Genomic DNA, 15588 nt, shown 5'->3' on the forward strand with positions numbered 1-15588 from the left:
GCAGGGTATTATTGGATTGATATGGGCAAAGATGCAAAGGAATTTGTTCGAAAATATGACAAGTGTCAAAGATTTGCACCAATGATCCATCAACCCGGAAAGCAACTTCACTCGGTCCTATCCCCATGGCCATTCATGAAATGAGGAATGGATATCGTCGGCCCTCTGCCATTGACCCCAGGTAAAGCTAAATTCATTTTATTTATGACTGACTATTTCTCTAAATGGGTTGAAGCACATGTGTTCGAGAAAGTAAGAGAGAGAGAGGTTGTAGACTTTATCTGGGATCATATCGTATGTCGATTCGGGATACCCGCCGAAATAGTATGTGACAATGGGAAACAATTTGTTGGCAGCAAAGTGATGAAATTCTTCGAAGATCACAAAATAAGAAGGATATTATCAATACTGTATCACCCCAGTGGGAACGGACAAGCCGAATCAACGAACAAAACTATCATTCAAAACCTGAAGAAGAGGTTGAGCGACGCTAAAGGAAAATGAAGAGAAATCCTACCCGAGCATGTATCTCCTTGAGGGTCTCCCTCCAAGATTGGCACTTTACAAGTTGAGCGACCTAATGTGCTCGAGTATCGGCGGTCTCGACTGCCTCTCTTGCTTGGACCTGGGCAGCTTCAGCATCAGCGCGATAGATGGCCACAAGTGCATCCACATCGGCCTTTGCCTTCTTAGCGTTAGATTCGGCCTTGGCAAGTACAGAGGCCAACCGATCCTTGAGCTCCTCTATCTTTCTTGCTTGGACCGAGCCTTTCTCCTTCATCTTTTGAAGTTGGTTTTTAGCCGATGACAATTAGGCTCAAGCAATTTCTTTCTCTGCAGCAAAGCGGTCCATTCCTTCTTTCCACTTCAAAGACTCCACTCTTATCACATCAACTTCTTCACGGAGTTTTCCGATCATCTCGATTTTCTGCTGCAGCTGTGAGACCGAAAGGTTAGCCATTGTTCCGGTGTCAAGCCCATAGGCTTTTAAAAGTATTATTATCTGCTCGAAGAAATCGATCTGATCTTGGTGAGCCCTGGACAACTCAGCTCGAAGGTCTTTTATTTCCTCTCCACTTTGGCCCAAAAGGAGCTTTAAGGAGTTCCTCTCCTCCGTAACCCGTTGAAGCTCGGCCTCGTATCGACGTAGCTCGGTTCGGGATCGAGAACATGATTCTCGATGAACTACCGCAGCCTGCAAAGAAAGAAAAAACGAAGTCAGAAAAGAAAAGTAAACTTAAAGGTAATGCCATATGATTTAAGGCCTACCTGATTCAAAGCCTGCTACACTCCGTGAAAAAGATCCGATGCGTCACTTGTACCGGCAGTGTTTTCGACGCTTATGAACAAGTCACGAAAAGGATCCTCTCCATCACGAGGCCTATCTAATTCGAGGGCCCCCAAAGCTTGGGCCTCCCAAATCGCCCCTGCGGAAAAAGCAGGGAAGGTGGGCGAGCCTTCGATTGCTACTGCCCCGAATGAGTCATCTGGGGCATTCTATTCGGTTCGAAAAGATTCGGGAAGAGCCCCTTTGGACATATCCCCCATCCGTCGGCTTGAATGGGAAACATCTTCGATTTCCAGCAACTCGGGGACTCTGCCCGAAGCTCTCTCCTATATATCCTCAATTTGAGGCGGAGCCTTATGAACCACCATCGATCCAGCTGCCTGTGGAACGTCGGTGGTCTTCTTTGTTCGGGTCTCCAGAGCGGACCCATCGTTCTCTTCTTCTTCTTCTTCTTCTTCTACTTCTTCTTCTTCTTCTTCTTCTTCTTCTTCTTCTTCTTCTTCTTCTTCTTCTTCTTCTTCTTCCCTTAGACGCAGAACTGATTCTACGGTCAAAGGAATGGCATTCTTGTTCGGCTTACGAATCGTCCTTTTCTTCGATTTTTGATCTTCGAGGACGGGGGCTCTTTTCCTCTTACTATCTTTGACCGGCTTTGGGACAGAGGCCGAAGCCTCTTCCTCGGTAGACGAGGGCCTCAAAACCGTATCCTTGCCCACACCTGCATGTGAAATCTTTTACTGAAGTATGCGAAAGGCATCTTATTCGAGTTACCAAAGGACACGAGAGGAGTGCTCACCGTGATTTTTGGCCTCCCATCGGCCCTTTGACAAGTCGCGCCATGAGCGCTCGGCATATGAGGAGGTCGAAACCAGATCACGTACCCAATTCTTGAGATCGGGCACTGCACCGGGTATCCAGGGAACCGCTGCATCACAAAAGCGGAATATTTGTGAGAAAAGAAATGAAAGAACAACATAATAGGGGATAACGGCAAAATTACACTTACGCTTCATATTCCACTCCTCGGGGAAAGGCATTTTTTCGGTTGGGATCAAGTCTGATGTCCTCACTCGAACGAACCGGCCTATCCAGCCTTGATCCTTATCCTTGTCTATACTCGAGAATAGAGCTTTGGTAGCTCGACGTTGGAGTTTTATTAATCCTCCTCAAAAAAGACGAGGATGGTATAATCGGACAAGATGATCGAGGGTGAAAGGCATCCCCTCGATTTTACTTACAAAATATCGGATCCAAATAATGATCTGCCAAAAGGAAGGATGTATCTGGCCTAGGGTTATTAGGTATTTAAGACAAAAATCTATGATAACAGGGTCGAGAGGACCTAACGTGAAAGGGTAAGTATACACGCTTAAAAACCCTCTTACGTGAGTAGTGATGTCCTCTTCAGGAGACGACACCACCACCTCTTTGTTCTCCCAGTTACAATCTTTTTTTATCCGCTTGATGTGCTCCCGGGTTATCGAACAAATATATCTCGATACGGGCTCACATCGGCCAGGAACCGGCGAACCTTTATTGAGTTTGAAATCTGATGTATAAACACACGCTGCCGGAACGCACTCCTCGGGACGAGGATCCGCCGGTGTTTTATATCGGCGGCGGATTGGGAAGAAGAAGCTTTTTCTTTTTGGGGGACGGTTTTGGATGTCTTCACCATTTTGGATTTAAATAAGGTGACGAAGATTTGGTAATTTGGAAGAAGAATTTTGCAAAAGGAACTACTGATTTGTGAATGAACTCAGAGAATACGAAAGGGAAATTGGGAAATTTGGAAGATTGGAGTTGCAAAAGTACTAAATGATAAAAGGAAGGGATATTTATAGGTTCAGGCAATGGCGGTTCAGTATCAGCAGTGGCCGACCACCGTCTGACATGCATTAAATACCTTAAAAAACTAAATCGACGGGACATCTATCACGTGCATCATAGTCGAGCCCAATATAAATGTGAGTTTGTAATCCGATCGAGCCGTTAAAAAATTATATCATTTCTTACCACATTCTTCCTGAGAAACGAGGGGATTATCTGTATACGGTCGAAATAAATTTTGGCCTTCGTATGATCGATCGAGTTTGAAACATAATCGATCGAAGCGAGACTTCGAGTCAGGTTCTGAAGATGGTACAAACAAGCTTCGAGTTTGAGGGGCCGATATCCTTATCGAGCCCGAATCCAAATCGAGCTATGATGCAAAGTAAAGTTATCGAGCTTATGATCTAGAGACCGACCAAAATCGATCCCGAATCAATTCAAGGGTCCGAGTCCGAATCGAGCTCAAGCCAAGATCGAGAGCTCGAGTCAAGATCGAAAACTCGAGTCCATATCGAGTTCATAGACAAGAGCCGTTGCAATCCCACTAGAGGAGAGAATCTCGGCAGGAATTGTAAAAAACCTGATTTATCATGGTCTCCCACTATGTATTTGTAATTATATTTAAAGTAAGATCCCTGTACTATAAAAAGGGATGGTTATCATTTCAGTTAGGGCAAGTTTTTTCATGCTTACATTGTAATAAAAATACTATATTCCCCCATAGTAAAGAGTTGTTATTTTAAGCTTCTTAAATTGATTCCACTTATTTAGTCCTGAAATTCATCTTTCTTACAACCTTATCTATTTTGCATTCTTTGCAATCCATACTTATATTCCTATTTATCCTTACAATTTGTATTAAGTTGCGCCACATATCCTTAGAACCACGTATAAATTCAACTCTATCCGTTTTCCGGTTAAACAATGTGTATGCCTCACATTATATTTTAGTCTTAGTTTGGGTATTATACATGTTTTATTTTATCCATATCAACTAAAATTATCCCAAACAAAATATCATTTACTGCGCGAAGCGCGAGCCAATTAACTAGTATTTATATAATGGAAGGCCAATAACATATGAGGTGGCATTCCCTCTAGCCACTATTTGTATTTATCTTTTTTGTTAGTTTGCACCTTTTCTCTTATTTAAAAATGATGAAAAAAAAACAAATGTGGAAGTATGGGCTGAGGCCCATACTTGAATATATATATATATATATATATATATATATATATATATATATATATATATATATATATATATATATATATATATATATATAAAATGGAAGGCCAATAACATAATGAGGTGGCATTCCCTCTAGCCCGTATTTGTATTTATCTTTTTTGTCAGTTTGCACCTTTTCTCTCTTTTAAAAATAATTAAAAAAACAAATGTTCCCTTAAAGAAAATTAAAGCCTCACTTCTTTTCCTTGAAAACAAAATGTCGCGTCTTTTAGCGCCTTCTTAGGATAAAGCGTTACCACTTCTTTAAGCGCCCGCCTAACCTTGGGCTCCTCATCATCGTCCTTTTCCATCCCTGATAAATCTCCTCTTTCTTGCGCCTTTTTCTTCTTCCCCCTACTCGCGCACCACATTCTTATTCAGTATATTTTATTTTCTCCTTTATTTTCTATTCCGCTTATTTCTACTATTGGTCAGACCTAAATATCCTCTTTTGATATGTGATTTGCTTATACATAGCAATCTGATTTCTTCACTCGTAGTTCAACTTTCGGTATAATTTATTGATGGATATGAAAGAGGAAAAAACTATTTGTATACGGTTAAAATTGGGCCTACTCGATTTTTCTATGCTGACCGAGACCAAAAAGTTGCATCGAAGGTCGACTCAGAAGTGGATCGGGTCAAGGCACGAAGACAAGATACCGAGCTCAGGATTCGAGACACCTGCTAAGATCGAAGCCGACAGCAATCGAGACCAAACAAGACATGCATCGAGCAATACCGAAGATAGCGTAATAACGGAAAAGCGAGATATCCGCGACTGGTCGAAGGTCACGGCGAAAATCTCAGAATGGATCGAATCAAGAACGGTTATTTAGCTAATCATGTGATTTTCTTCTGTAATTAGAATTATACCATATAAAGAATTCCTCTACTATATAAAGGGGAGTTCTAACCATTTTGTGAGAACAACTGAGATAAAAGCAATATAATTTTCTTTCTCGCTCACACTCTTATTTTTCAGCTTATTGTATTTTTATTGTCCTTGCATCAACCAGTTCGAGGATACTCTAACTCAAGGGTTGAGTTCTACTCAAATACTAGTTTGATTTACTTTATTGTACAGTTCTATCATTAATTTTTATATAGCTCAATTGGTATTAAGTGAAATCACGTATCCTTAAATCCACATTATAAGTTTAATTGTTATTCAATTTTAAGGATATACAGTTTGGCGCCCACCGTGGGGCTAAGGATAATAGTGATTGCTAAATACTAATTTCAATAACACACACTGCTTTACACTTGTTCTCGTAAGAATCTTTGTTTTCAGGACAAACATGTCAAACTCACAAGCAACACCTACACATGGTGACAACAACCTTGAATTTCACGGGGAAAACGACAACATAGCTGCCCCAGGAATCGAGGTGCCTCAGGCCGACCTCGAGGGAGCACCAATTGCAATTCTCGTCGATGTTAGTTCACATGTCGCCCTAAATGCAAATTTGAGCATTGAGCCCGAAGGTAGTATACACAGGGAAGTTTGATCAGGTGGTCGAGGTACACAAGGTGGAGAAGATGGTGGAGTTAACCTTCAATTGATATTCGAAATGTTACAGGCTAAACAGGCCGCTATAGCGTAACTACAAAATCAACATCGAACACCGAGTAGGATCGAACCAGAAGTCGTTCAAAGGACCGAGCCTGTGTCGGAAAGGACGAATGTCAACGAATCGGGGACTGACCCCGCCATTATGAAAATGTTAGAGGCGCTCACTAATAGAATTGAATCGGGAGAAAAGAAAATTGAGGCAAATGTCAGAAAGTAGAGATATATAACTCCCAGGTTGACCAAATACCGGGGGTACCACCGATTTTAAAAGGTATGGATTCAAAGAAATTTGTACAGAAGCCTTTCCCTCCGAGTGCGGCACCGAAACCCATTCCGAAGAAATTTTGAATGCCAGAAATTCCTAAGTACAATGGGTTCACTGACCCTAATGAGCATGTCACTTCTTATACATGCGCAATAAAGGGAAATGACTTAGAAGACGATGAGATCGAATTTGTTCTACTGAAGAAATTTGGAGAAACCTTGTCGAAAGGAGCAATGATATGGTACCACAATTTGCCGCCTAATTCCATCGATTCCTTCGCCATGCTTACAGACACCTTCGTAAAGGCACATGCCGGAGCAATAAAGGTCGCGACTAGAAAATCGGACCTCTTCAAAGTGAAACAAAAGGACAACGAAATATTGAGGGAATTCGTATCTTGGTTTCAGATAGAACGCATGGAACTACCACTGGTCATAGACGATTGGTCTGTTCAAGCCTTTACTCAAGGTTTGAACGAACAAAGTTCGGTGGCATCACAACAGCTAAAGCAGAATTTAATTGAATATCCAGTGGTAACCTGGTCCGATGTACATAATCGGTACGAGTCGAAAATCAGGGTCGAGGATGATCAATTGGGGACCCCTTCCGATTACGCTTATCCAAACAGGCCCGTCGGCAGAACTCAAAGGGATATCGACCGACAACCCCGGTCGAGCAGAGATCGATATCTACCATACAACACATATCGTAGAAACAGCGGCCCAGGACGCAATCCCTTCCGAAATGATCGAAGGAACAATCGAAGACAGAGCTCTCGAGGGCTCATGAGCAAAGATGGCTTCGATAAACATGCCAATCCCACAGAAGCACCACAATTGTCAAAATACAACTTCAACATCGACGCATGAGGTATTGTGTCGGCCATTGGGAGAATCAAAGATACTAGATGGCTCAAACCCTTACAAACCGATCCATCCCAAAGAAACCCAAATCAAACATGCAAATACCATGGTACACATGGTCATAAAACCGAATATTGCAGGCAACTAAGGGAGGAGGTGACCCGTCTATTCAACGAGGGTCATCTTCGAGAATTCTTGAGCGACCGAGCTAAAAACCATTTCAGAGACAGAGACGCAACTAGGAAAAACGAGCAAGAAGAATCACATCACGTGATTCATATGATCGTTGGTTGGGTCGATATTCCACAAGGGCCCATATTCAAATGCACTAAAGTATCAATCACCGGAGAAAAACGAACTTGAGACTATGTGCCAGAAGGCGCATTATCATTCAATGATGAGGAAGCAGAAAGGATCTCACAACTCCACAATGATGCTATGGTAGTCTCTATACTTATGAATAAAATTCAGGTTAAATGTATTTTAATTAATCCAGGAAGTTCAACCAATATTATTCGATCGAGAGTCGTGGAGCAGCTGAGCCTACAAGATCAGATCGTACCCGCAGCTCGGATTCTCAATGGCTTCAACATGGCAAGCGAAACAACTAAAGGTGAAATCATCCTACTAGTAAATGTAGCTGGAATTATTCAAGAAACAAAGTTCCATGTGATCGAAGGCGATATGAGATACAACACACTGCTCGGAAGACTATGGATTCACAATATGAGGGCGGTCCCCTCAACCCTTCACCAAATGCTGAAATTCCCAACACCGAATGGAGTAAAAATGGTGTATGGGGAACAACCTTCTGCCAAAGAGATGTTCGCGGTCGATGAGATCATACCGGTATCGGCGCTTTCGTCAACAAAAGGATCAGAATCCAAAGGAAAAAAGGAAGCTAAATAGCAACCACAACTACCAGCCTCGACTCAATCGGAGAAGTAGGGAACGAACGAAGACGATGAATTTTTGATCCCTCTATCCTTCATAATCCCCGAGGATTCCGACGCCACCAAATCGATGGTCGAGGAACTGGAGCAAGTCATACTGATCGAGCATCTACCCGATCGAAAGGCATACCAGGGTACGAGGTTAACCCCCGAGCTCAGGGAAAAACTCATCAAATTTCTTATCAATAATTTGGATTGTTTTGCTTGGTCCCATTTAGATATGACAGGGATCCCGCCTGAAATCGCTGCACATCGACTAAGCTTGGACCCTAAGTTCCGCCCGGTAAAATAAAAGAGAAGACCCAATCCGAGGTAAAACATGCTTTCATCAAGGACGAGGTAACCAAACTTCTCAAAATAGGATCCATTCGAGAGGTAAAATACCCCGAATGGTTAGAAAATGTAGTCGTAGTCTCTAAAAAGGGAAATAAACGTAGAATGTGCGTAGGCTATAAATATTTAAACAAAGCATGTCCTAAAGACTCTTTTCCTCAACCGAATATCGATCGCATGATCGATGCCACGGCCGGCCACGAGATCCTTAGTTTTCTCGATGCCTACTCCGGGTACAATTAAATAAAAATAAACCTGGAAGATCAGGAAAAGACTTCGTTCATCACTAAATATGGCACCTATTGTTATAATGTAATGCCGTTTGGACTAAAAAATGCTGGTGCCACTTATCAACGCTTAGTAAATCGAATGTTCGAATAACAAATAGGTAAGTCAATGAAAGTTTATATTGACAATATGCTAGTTAAGTCCCTGCGAGCAGAGGACCATTTGACACATTTGCAGGGGACCTTCGATATACTAAGGAAATACAACATGAAACTTAACCCGGAGAAATGTGCATTCGGGGTCGGCTCGGGCAAATTCCTCGGCTTTATGGTATCAAATCGGGGTATCGAAATCAATCCCGACAAGATCAAGGCGATCGAAGACATCACAATCGTGGATAATGTTAAGGCCGTACAAAGATTAATAGGGCGCATAGCTGCCCTAGGCCTATTCATCTCGAGGTCTTCATATAGAAGTCACAGGTTCTTCTCACTACTCAAAATGAACAATAATTTTGCATGGACCCCGGAATGCCAATAAGCATTGGAAGAACTAAAGCGGTATCTCTCGAGCCCGCCACCGCTTCATCTCCGAAAGCGGATGAGCAACTATACTTTTACTTAGTGGTCTCAAAAATCACGATAAGTGGGTTTCTAGTTCGAGAAGAACAAGGTACGCAATTTCTAGTTTATTATGTTAGTCAAACTCTAGGTGGGGCCAAAACCCGTACCCACACTTAGAAAAATTAGCGCTCGCCCTAATAAGCGCCTCTAGGAAATTAAAACCATATTTTCAATGTCACTCGATTTGCGTGGTGACTACCTATCCTCTTCGCAATATTTTGCATAAGCCCCAACTTTCGGGCCGATTGGCCAACTGGGTCGTCGATATCAGTGGGTACGATATCAAGTATCGACCCCGAACGGCTATCAAGTCTCAAATCTTAGCGGACTTCATGGCTGCATTTATGCCAGCCCTCGTACCCGAGGTCGAAAAGGAACTATTAATAAAGTCGGGTACATCATTGGGGGTGTGGACCCTCTTCACAGACGGTGCTTCAAACGCGAAGGGGTCCGGGCTAGGCACCGTTTTGAAGCCGCCCACGGGTAATACAATTAGTCAAGCTATCAAAACTTCTAAGTTAACTAACAACAAGGCCGAGTATGAGGCCATGATTGCAGGTCTTGAGCTAGCTAAAGGTTTGGGATCAGAAGTTATCGAGGCCAAATGTGACTCCCTGCTCGTGGTAAACCAAGTCAACAGAACATTCGAGGTCCGAGAAGATCGAATGCAGAGGTACTTGGATAAATTATAGGTGACTCTACATCGATTTAAAGAATGGACTTTACAGCATGTGCCTCGAGAAGAAAGCAGTGAGGCCGATGCCCTTGCAAATTTGGGGTCATCATTCAAAGATGGCGAGATTAGCTCGGGGACTGTCATACAACTTTCAAGGTCAGTAATCGAAGAAGGCCACGCCGAAATCAATTCCACAAGTCTGACTTGGGATTGGAGGAACAAATATATCGAATATCTAAAGAACGGGAAGCTTCCATCGGACCCTAGGAAATCGAGGACTCTACGAAGAAGGCCGCACGATTCACATTGGCCGAAGATGGAACATTGTATAAAAGGATGTTCGATGGACCATTTTGCAATATGTTTGGGACCAGGAGGTACCGACTACGTCCTACGAGAAATTCATGAGGGCACTTGTGGAAATCATTCCGGTGCCGAATCGTTGGTTCACAAAGTCATCAGAGCAGGATATTATTGGGCCGATATGGAAAAAGATAGAAAAGAGTTTGTTCGAAAGTGCGACAAATGTCAAAGGTATGCGCCGATGATTCACCAACCCGGAGAGAAACTCCACTCAGTCTTATCCACATGGTCACTCATGAAGTGGGGAATAGATATTGTCGGCCCTCTGCTATCGGCCCCAGGTAAAGCTAAATTTATTTTGTTTATGACTGACTATTTCTCTAACTGGGTTGAAGCACATGCTTTTGAGAAAATTAGAGAGAAAGATGTCATAGATTTCATCTGGGACCACATTATATGCCGATTCGGGATGCCTGCCGAGATCGTATGCGACAATGGAAAGCAATTCTTCGACGGCAAAGTGAAAAATTTTCTCAAAGATTACAAAATAAAGAGAGTCATGCCGACACCATATCATCCTAGTGGGAACGGACATGCCGAATCAACAAATAAAAACATCATTCAAAATCTAAAGAAGAGATTGAACGACTCCAAGGGAAAATGGAGAGAAATATTGCCCGAAGTCCTTTGGGCGTATCGAACGACGTTAAAATCCAGTACGGAGGCAACACCATTTTCTTCAGTATACGACGCTGAAGATCTGATCCGATTGAAGTCGGGGAACCCAGTGTCAGGTTTCGATATGCAACGGAAGAGTCAAATCACGAGGCTATGAATACAAGCCTCGAATTGCTAGATGAAAATCGGGAGGCCCCCCTCGTTCGAATGGCCGCACAGAAACTGCGGATCGAAATGTACTACAATCGAAGAGCCAATATTCGAGACTTCAAAATCGGGGACTTGGTTCTGAGGAAGGTCACCCTCAATACTCGAGACCCAAACAAAAGAAAACTTGGTCCAAACTCGGAGGGACCATACCAGGTCCTCGATATCATCGGAAAAGGATCCTACAAACTTGGCATGGCAAACGGCGAACAATTACCAAACAATTGGGATATATCACTCCTCAAAGAATATTACTACTAAGGTACAACCTTCTCCATTTTCATTTATATTTTATACTAATCGTTTGCAGGTGTTTAATCGATGACATCGAAGGATTCTTCAAACGCAGTCCTTAGGTCTGAAAGCACGCGTTGCACTCTTTTTCCCTTAGACTGGTTTTTATCCCAAATGGGTTATTCTGGCGAGGTTTTTAACGAGGAAACCATTGTTCGTGCTAACTTAGAGCAATTCAATAGTATCCGAGGATCCTTTTCGATCAACCTCGAATACTGGGGGGCATCACCCTCGGATAGTTTCAAGAAAAATACTTCGTGTCGATAGGGTCTCGATAGGTAAATTTTATGGAGGACCAAACGGTCAAATGAACCGTGTCTGTATAGATTACTCGAGCCCTAATGGCAAAACATGTACGTATGTATAATTTATTGGAAGAAGTATTTTTCCTTACCAGATTCTCCATGTTTTAGAAAAATTTATACTTTACAATTTTATACTTATGATCTATGGTGGAAACCGGCTTAAGGGCCGATCATAACTAAAGTTCAAACAATTTACCCGATACTCGGGGACTGCCGTCCAAAAAATATTGACACGGTCGAATTACTAAACCTCGAGATCGTAAGACCTTAAAAAGGAAATCCTCGATTTTACAGGCCACGGCCACCCCAATCGGGGACTGATACTTTGAACAAATTCGAAGTATAACAGGGGAACAAGCCCAAAAGGCAAATCCCATGTTAAAGGCTACGGCCAAATCAACACGGTTCAGAGACGTCCGATTTTTGTTATTAAACAGGCCTTCAAATATTTTCACAAACCGGTTAAAAAAGGCTACCCTCGGCAAATTTTCTAAGGGTCTTGATAATATCAACCCTCGAAAACCCTAATGGATACAAAGGCGTTTGAACTCTTGAACAAATTCTTTATTTTATGCTAAGGCATTACGAAACAAAGGGTCTCGATAATATCGACCCTTGAAGATCCTAATGGGTACGGAACTGTTCGAACTCTTGAGCAAATCCTTTATTTCGTGTTAAGGCACAATAAAATTTATATGATTAAACGATAAACTTTTCAAGCCAAAAAAGGGGAGAAAGCCATTCGCTTTGCTATGGCCGTATCGGCCTAATTTAAGAGCCTAAAGGGCCAGTTTATTTTTAAGTTCGAAGAAATCATTCTCACTCGATTAAAACCTAAGGGTCACCCTACTCCGAGTTCGAGCAAGTACTCACTCAATTATAAAAACTACACTAGTTCGGCTTCGATCAAATTGCCTAAGCCTCGAACTTATGAACAAAACTTTCACAAGGCATAAATGAAATAAAGACAAGTCAGAAAGGAAAGAGATCTTTATATATATTTACAAGGTCCGATCAGGATCCTATACAAAAGTTCAAAAAGTGAAAAATCCTAAGGTTCTTGATCTCTTCCGGGGGCAGCTTCTTCTTCATCGAGGTCCTCCCCATTCTCGGACCCGCTCTTGCTGCCATCATCATCATCATCATCATCGGAAGTGGCCAGCACTCCAGCTCCGGCTTCATACTCTCTAGCCATTACTATCTCGTTGGTAAGATCGAAACCTCGAGCGTGGATCTCCTCGAGGGTTTCCCTCTGAGATTGGCATTTGGTAAGTTCGGCAATCCAATATGCTCGAATGTGAGTGGTCTCGGTAGCCTCTTTCGCTTGGCCCTGAGCAGCTTCAGCATTAGCCCGGTAGACGGCCACGATCACCTCAACCTCGGCCTTTGCTTTTTCGGCTTCAGTTTTGGCCCTCGCTAGTTCGGAAGCCAACTGAGCCTCGAGATCCCCTATCTTCTTTGCCTGAGCTGAACTATTCTCCTTTAGGCCTCGGAGCCGACTTTTGGCCGATGATAATTGGGACCGAATAATTTCTTTTTCTGCAGCAAGGTAGTCCATACCTTCTTTCAACCCCAAAGACTCCGCCCTTATCGTACTGATCTCCTCGTGGAACTGCTTGATCCTCTCAATCTTCTGCTGCTGCTGAGAGACTAAAACATTAGCCACCTTTCCTGAATCGAGCCCATGGGTTTTTAAAATTGTCATTACCTGCTCGATCAGGCTTGTCTGATCTTGGCGAGCCTTGGCCAGCTCGGCTCGAAGATCCTCGATCTCTTCCTTTTTTTGCCCACTAAGAAGTTTGAGGGCATTTCTCTCCTCCGAAAGCCCTCGGAAGTCAGCCTCGCGTCGGCTCTGCTCTGCTCTGCCCGTGACTTGGAAAACGCCTCCTGATGAAGAGCTAAAGCCTATATGAAAAAGAGAAAGAGTTAGGAAGAAAATGGAAAAATATAACATCAACAAAGGGCGTTGAGACCTACCCGATTCAGGGCACGTTGAGCCTCGAAGAAAAGACCCGATGCGTCACTCTGGCCGGCAGCATCCTCGATACCTGTATACAATTTGTGGAAGGGGTCCTCTCCCTCGTGAGCTCCGTCTATCTCGAGGTTTCCCAAAGCTCGGGCTTCCCGAATCGCCCCCTCGGAAAAAGCAGGGAGAGTGGGCGAGTCTCCGATTACTATTGCCCCAAGCGAGTCACTTGGGGAGTTCTCCTCAGTTCGAAGGGCTTCAGGGTCGGTCCCTTCAGATATACCCACCGTTTGTTCACTTCGTTGGGAAGCATCTTCAATCTCCAATAACTCGGGAACTTTGCCCGAGTCTTTCTCCGATATCCCCTCAGTTCGAGGGGGAGCCTCATCAACCGCCATCGATCCAGCTGTCTTTGGGGCATCGATTGTTTCCTTCACTCGGGCCACCAGAACAGAGCCATCATTTTCTTCTTCTTCGTCTTCATCCCTTAGACGCCGAACAGATTCTTCGGTCAGAGGGATGATGTTCTTCCTCAGCTTACGAGCCGTCCTTTTCTTAAGTTCTTGATCCTCGGAGGCCGAGGCCCTTTTTATCTTGTTGTCCTTTGCCGATTTTGAAACCAGGGCCGAACTCTTTTCCTCGTCAGACGGGGGTCTCATGATCGTATCTTTGCCAAGGCCTACACACAAGAAAATTAGTTAAGTATAAGAAAGACATTTTGATCAAATCGTCAGATATATGAAAATGAGGCTTACCATGATTTTTGGCCTCCCACCGGCCCTTTGATAAATCGCGCCATGAGCGCTCGGCGTACAAAGAGGTCGAGGCCAGGTCCCGAACCCAGCTCTCGAGATTAGGAATTGCACGAGGCATCCAAGCAACCTCTACATCATGGAAAGGGATATCGATAAGAGGAAGTAAAGGGGAAAAACAATAAATAAGAACTAATAGTGGGATTATACTCACGGTTCATATTCCATCTCTCAGGAAATGGCATCTTCTCAGCCGGGATTAGGTCGGAAGTGCTCACTCAACAAACTGGCCCATCCAGCCTCGGTCCTTGTCTTCGTCTATGCTCAAGAACAGCACTTTGGTAGCCCGACGTTGGAGTTTTATTAACCCACCTTGATAGAGACGGGGGCTGTATAACCTGATGAGGTGGTCGAGGGTGAAAGACATCCCCTCGACTTTGCTCACGAAGAATCAGAGTAGAACAACAATTCGCCAAAAAGAAGGATGGATTTGGCCTAGGGTTATTTGATACTGACGACAAAAATCAATGACGACGGGGTCGAGAGGGCCTAGCGTGAAATGGTAAGTGTCAACACTTAGAAATCCTTTCACATAGGTAGTTATGTCCTCTTCGGTGGTCGGGATCACCACCTTTATATCCCCCCATTTACAGTCTTTCTTTACCTGCTCGAGGTACTTCTCTGTTATCGAGCATAAATATCTTGACACAGGCTCACATCGACCTGGAACTTACGAAGCCTTATCGGTTTTGAAATCAGAGTTTAACACGCACCCCCCGGGAATACACTCCTCAATACGGGGTTCTGACGGCGTTTTCCCGCCGGCCGGTTAAGAAGATAAAGCAGTTTCTTTTTGTGATACCGTTTTGATATTTTGCCATTTTTTGTATGGGTTTGAAGAAAGAAGGAAGTAGTAGGATTTGGTGTTTTGAGAAGGGGTTAATAACAAAACCTAAGGATTTTGCAAAATGGAAAAACTTGAAAGAGGTAAAGGCTTTGGAGAAGAAAGTGAAAGTGAAATTTGAATCAATGAAGAGAGGGTCTATTTATGGGATTTATAGCGACGATTCAAAAGCACTAGTGGCCGAACATCATTTGGCGCTCATTAATGATTTGGGGAACCATACTGATGGGACATTTTTGGTCATTTGTGAGGATGACGTCATGACAATGATGATGTCGTAATAGGTCAAACTAGAGAATGGAAGACTCAG

At 43.3% G+C, this 15588-nt stretch overlaps 1 protein-coding gene across 1 annotated transcript; it reads right to left on the minus strand.

Moving 5' to 3' along the window:
• Positions 1 to 12707: 12707 nt before the first annotated feature.
• On the minus strand, positions 12708 to 15255 carry LOC138907705 (uncharacterized). Its single transcript, XM_070198310.1, has 3 exons — positions 15237 to 15255; positions 13705 to 14301; positions 12708 to 13561 (listed from the first exon to the last, which is right to left on the minus strand). The coding sequence occupies exons 1-3, from the start codon at positions 15253 to 15255 to the stop codon at positions 12708 to 12710; spliced, it is 1470 nt and encodes a 489-aa protein (XP_070054411.1).
• Between the last annotated feature and the right edge of the window lie 333 nt (positions 15256 to 15588).

The sequence above is a fragment of the Nicotiana tomentosiformis genome, chromosome 3 (assembly GCF_000390325.3).
Source record: "Nicotiana tomentosiformis chromosome 3, ASM39032v3, whole genome shotgun sequence".
Taxonomy (NCBI): domain Eukaryota; kingdom Viridiplantae; phylum Streptophyta; class Magnoliopsida; order Solanales; family Solanaceae; genus Nicotiana; species Nicotiana tomentosiformis.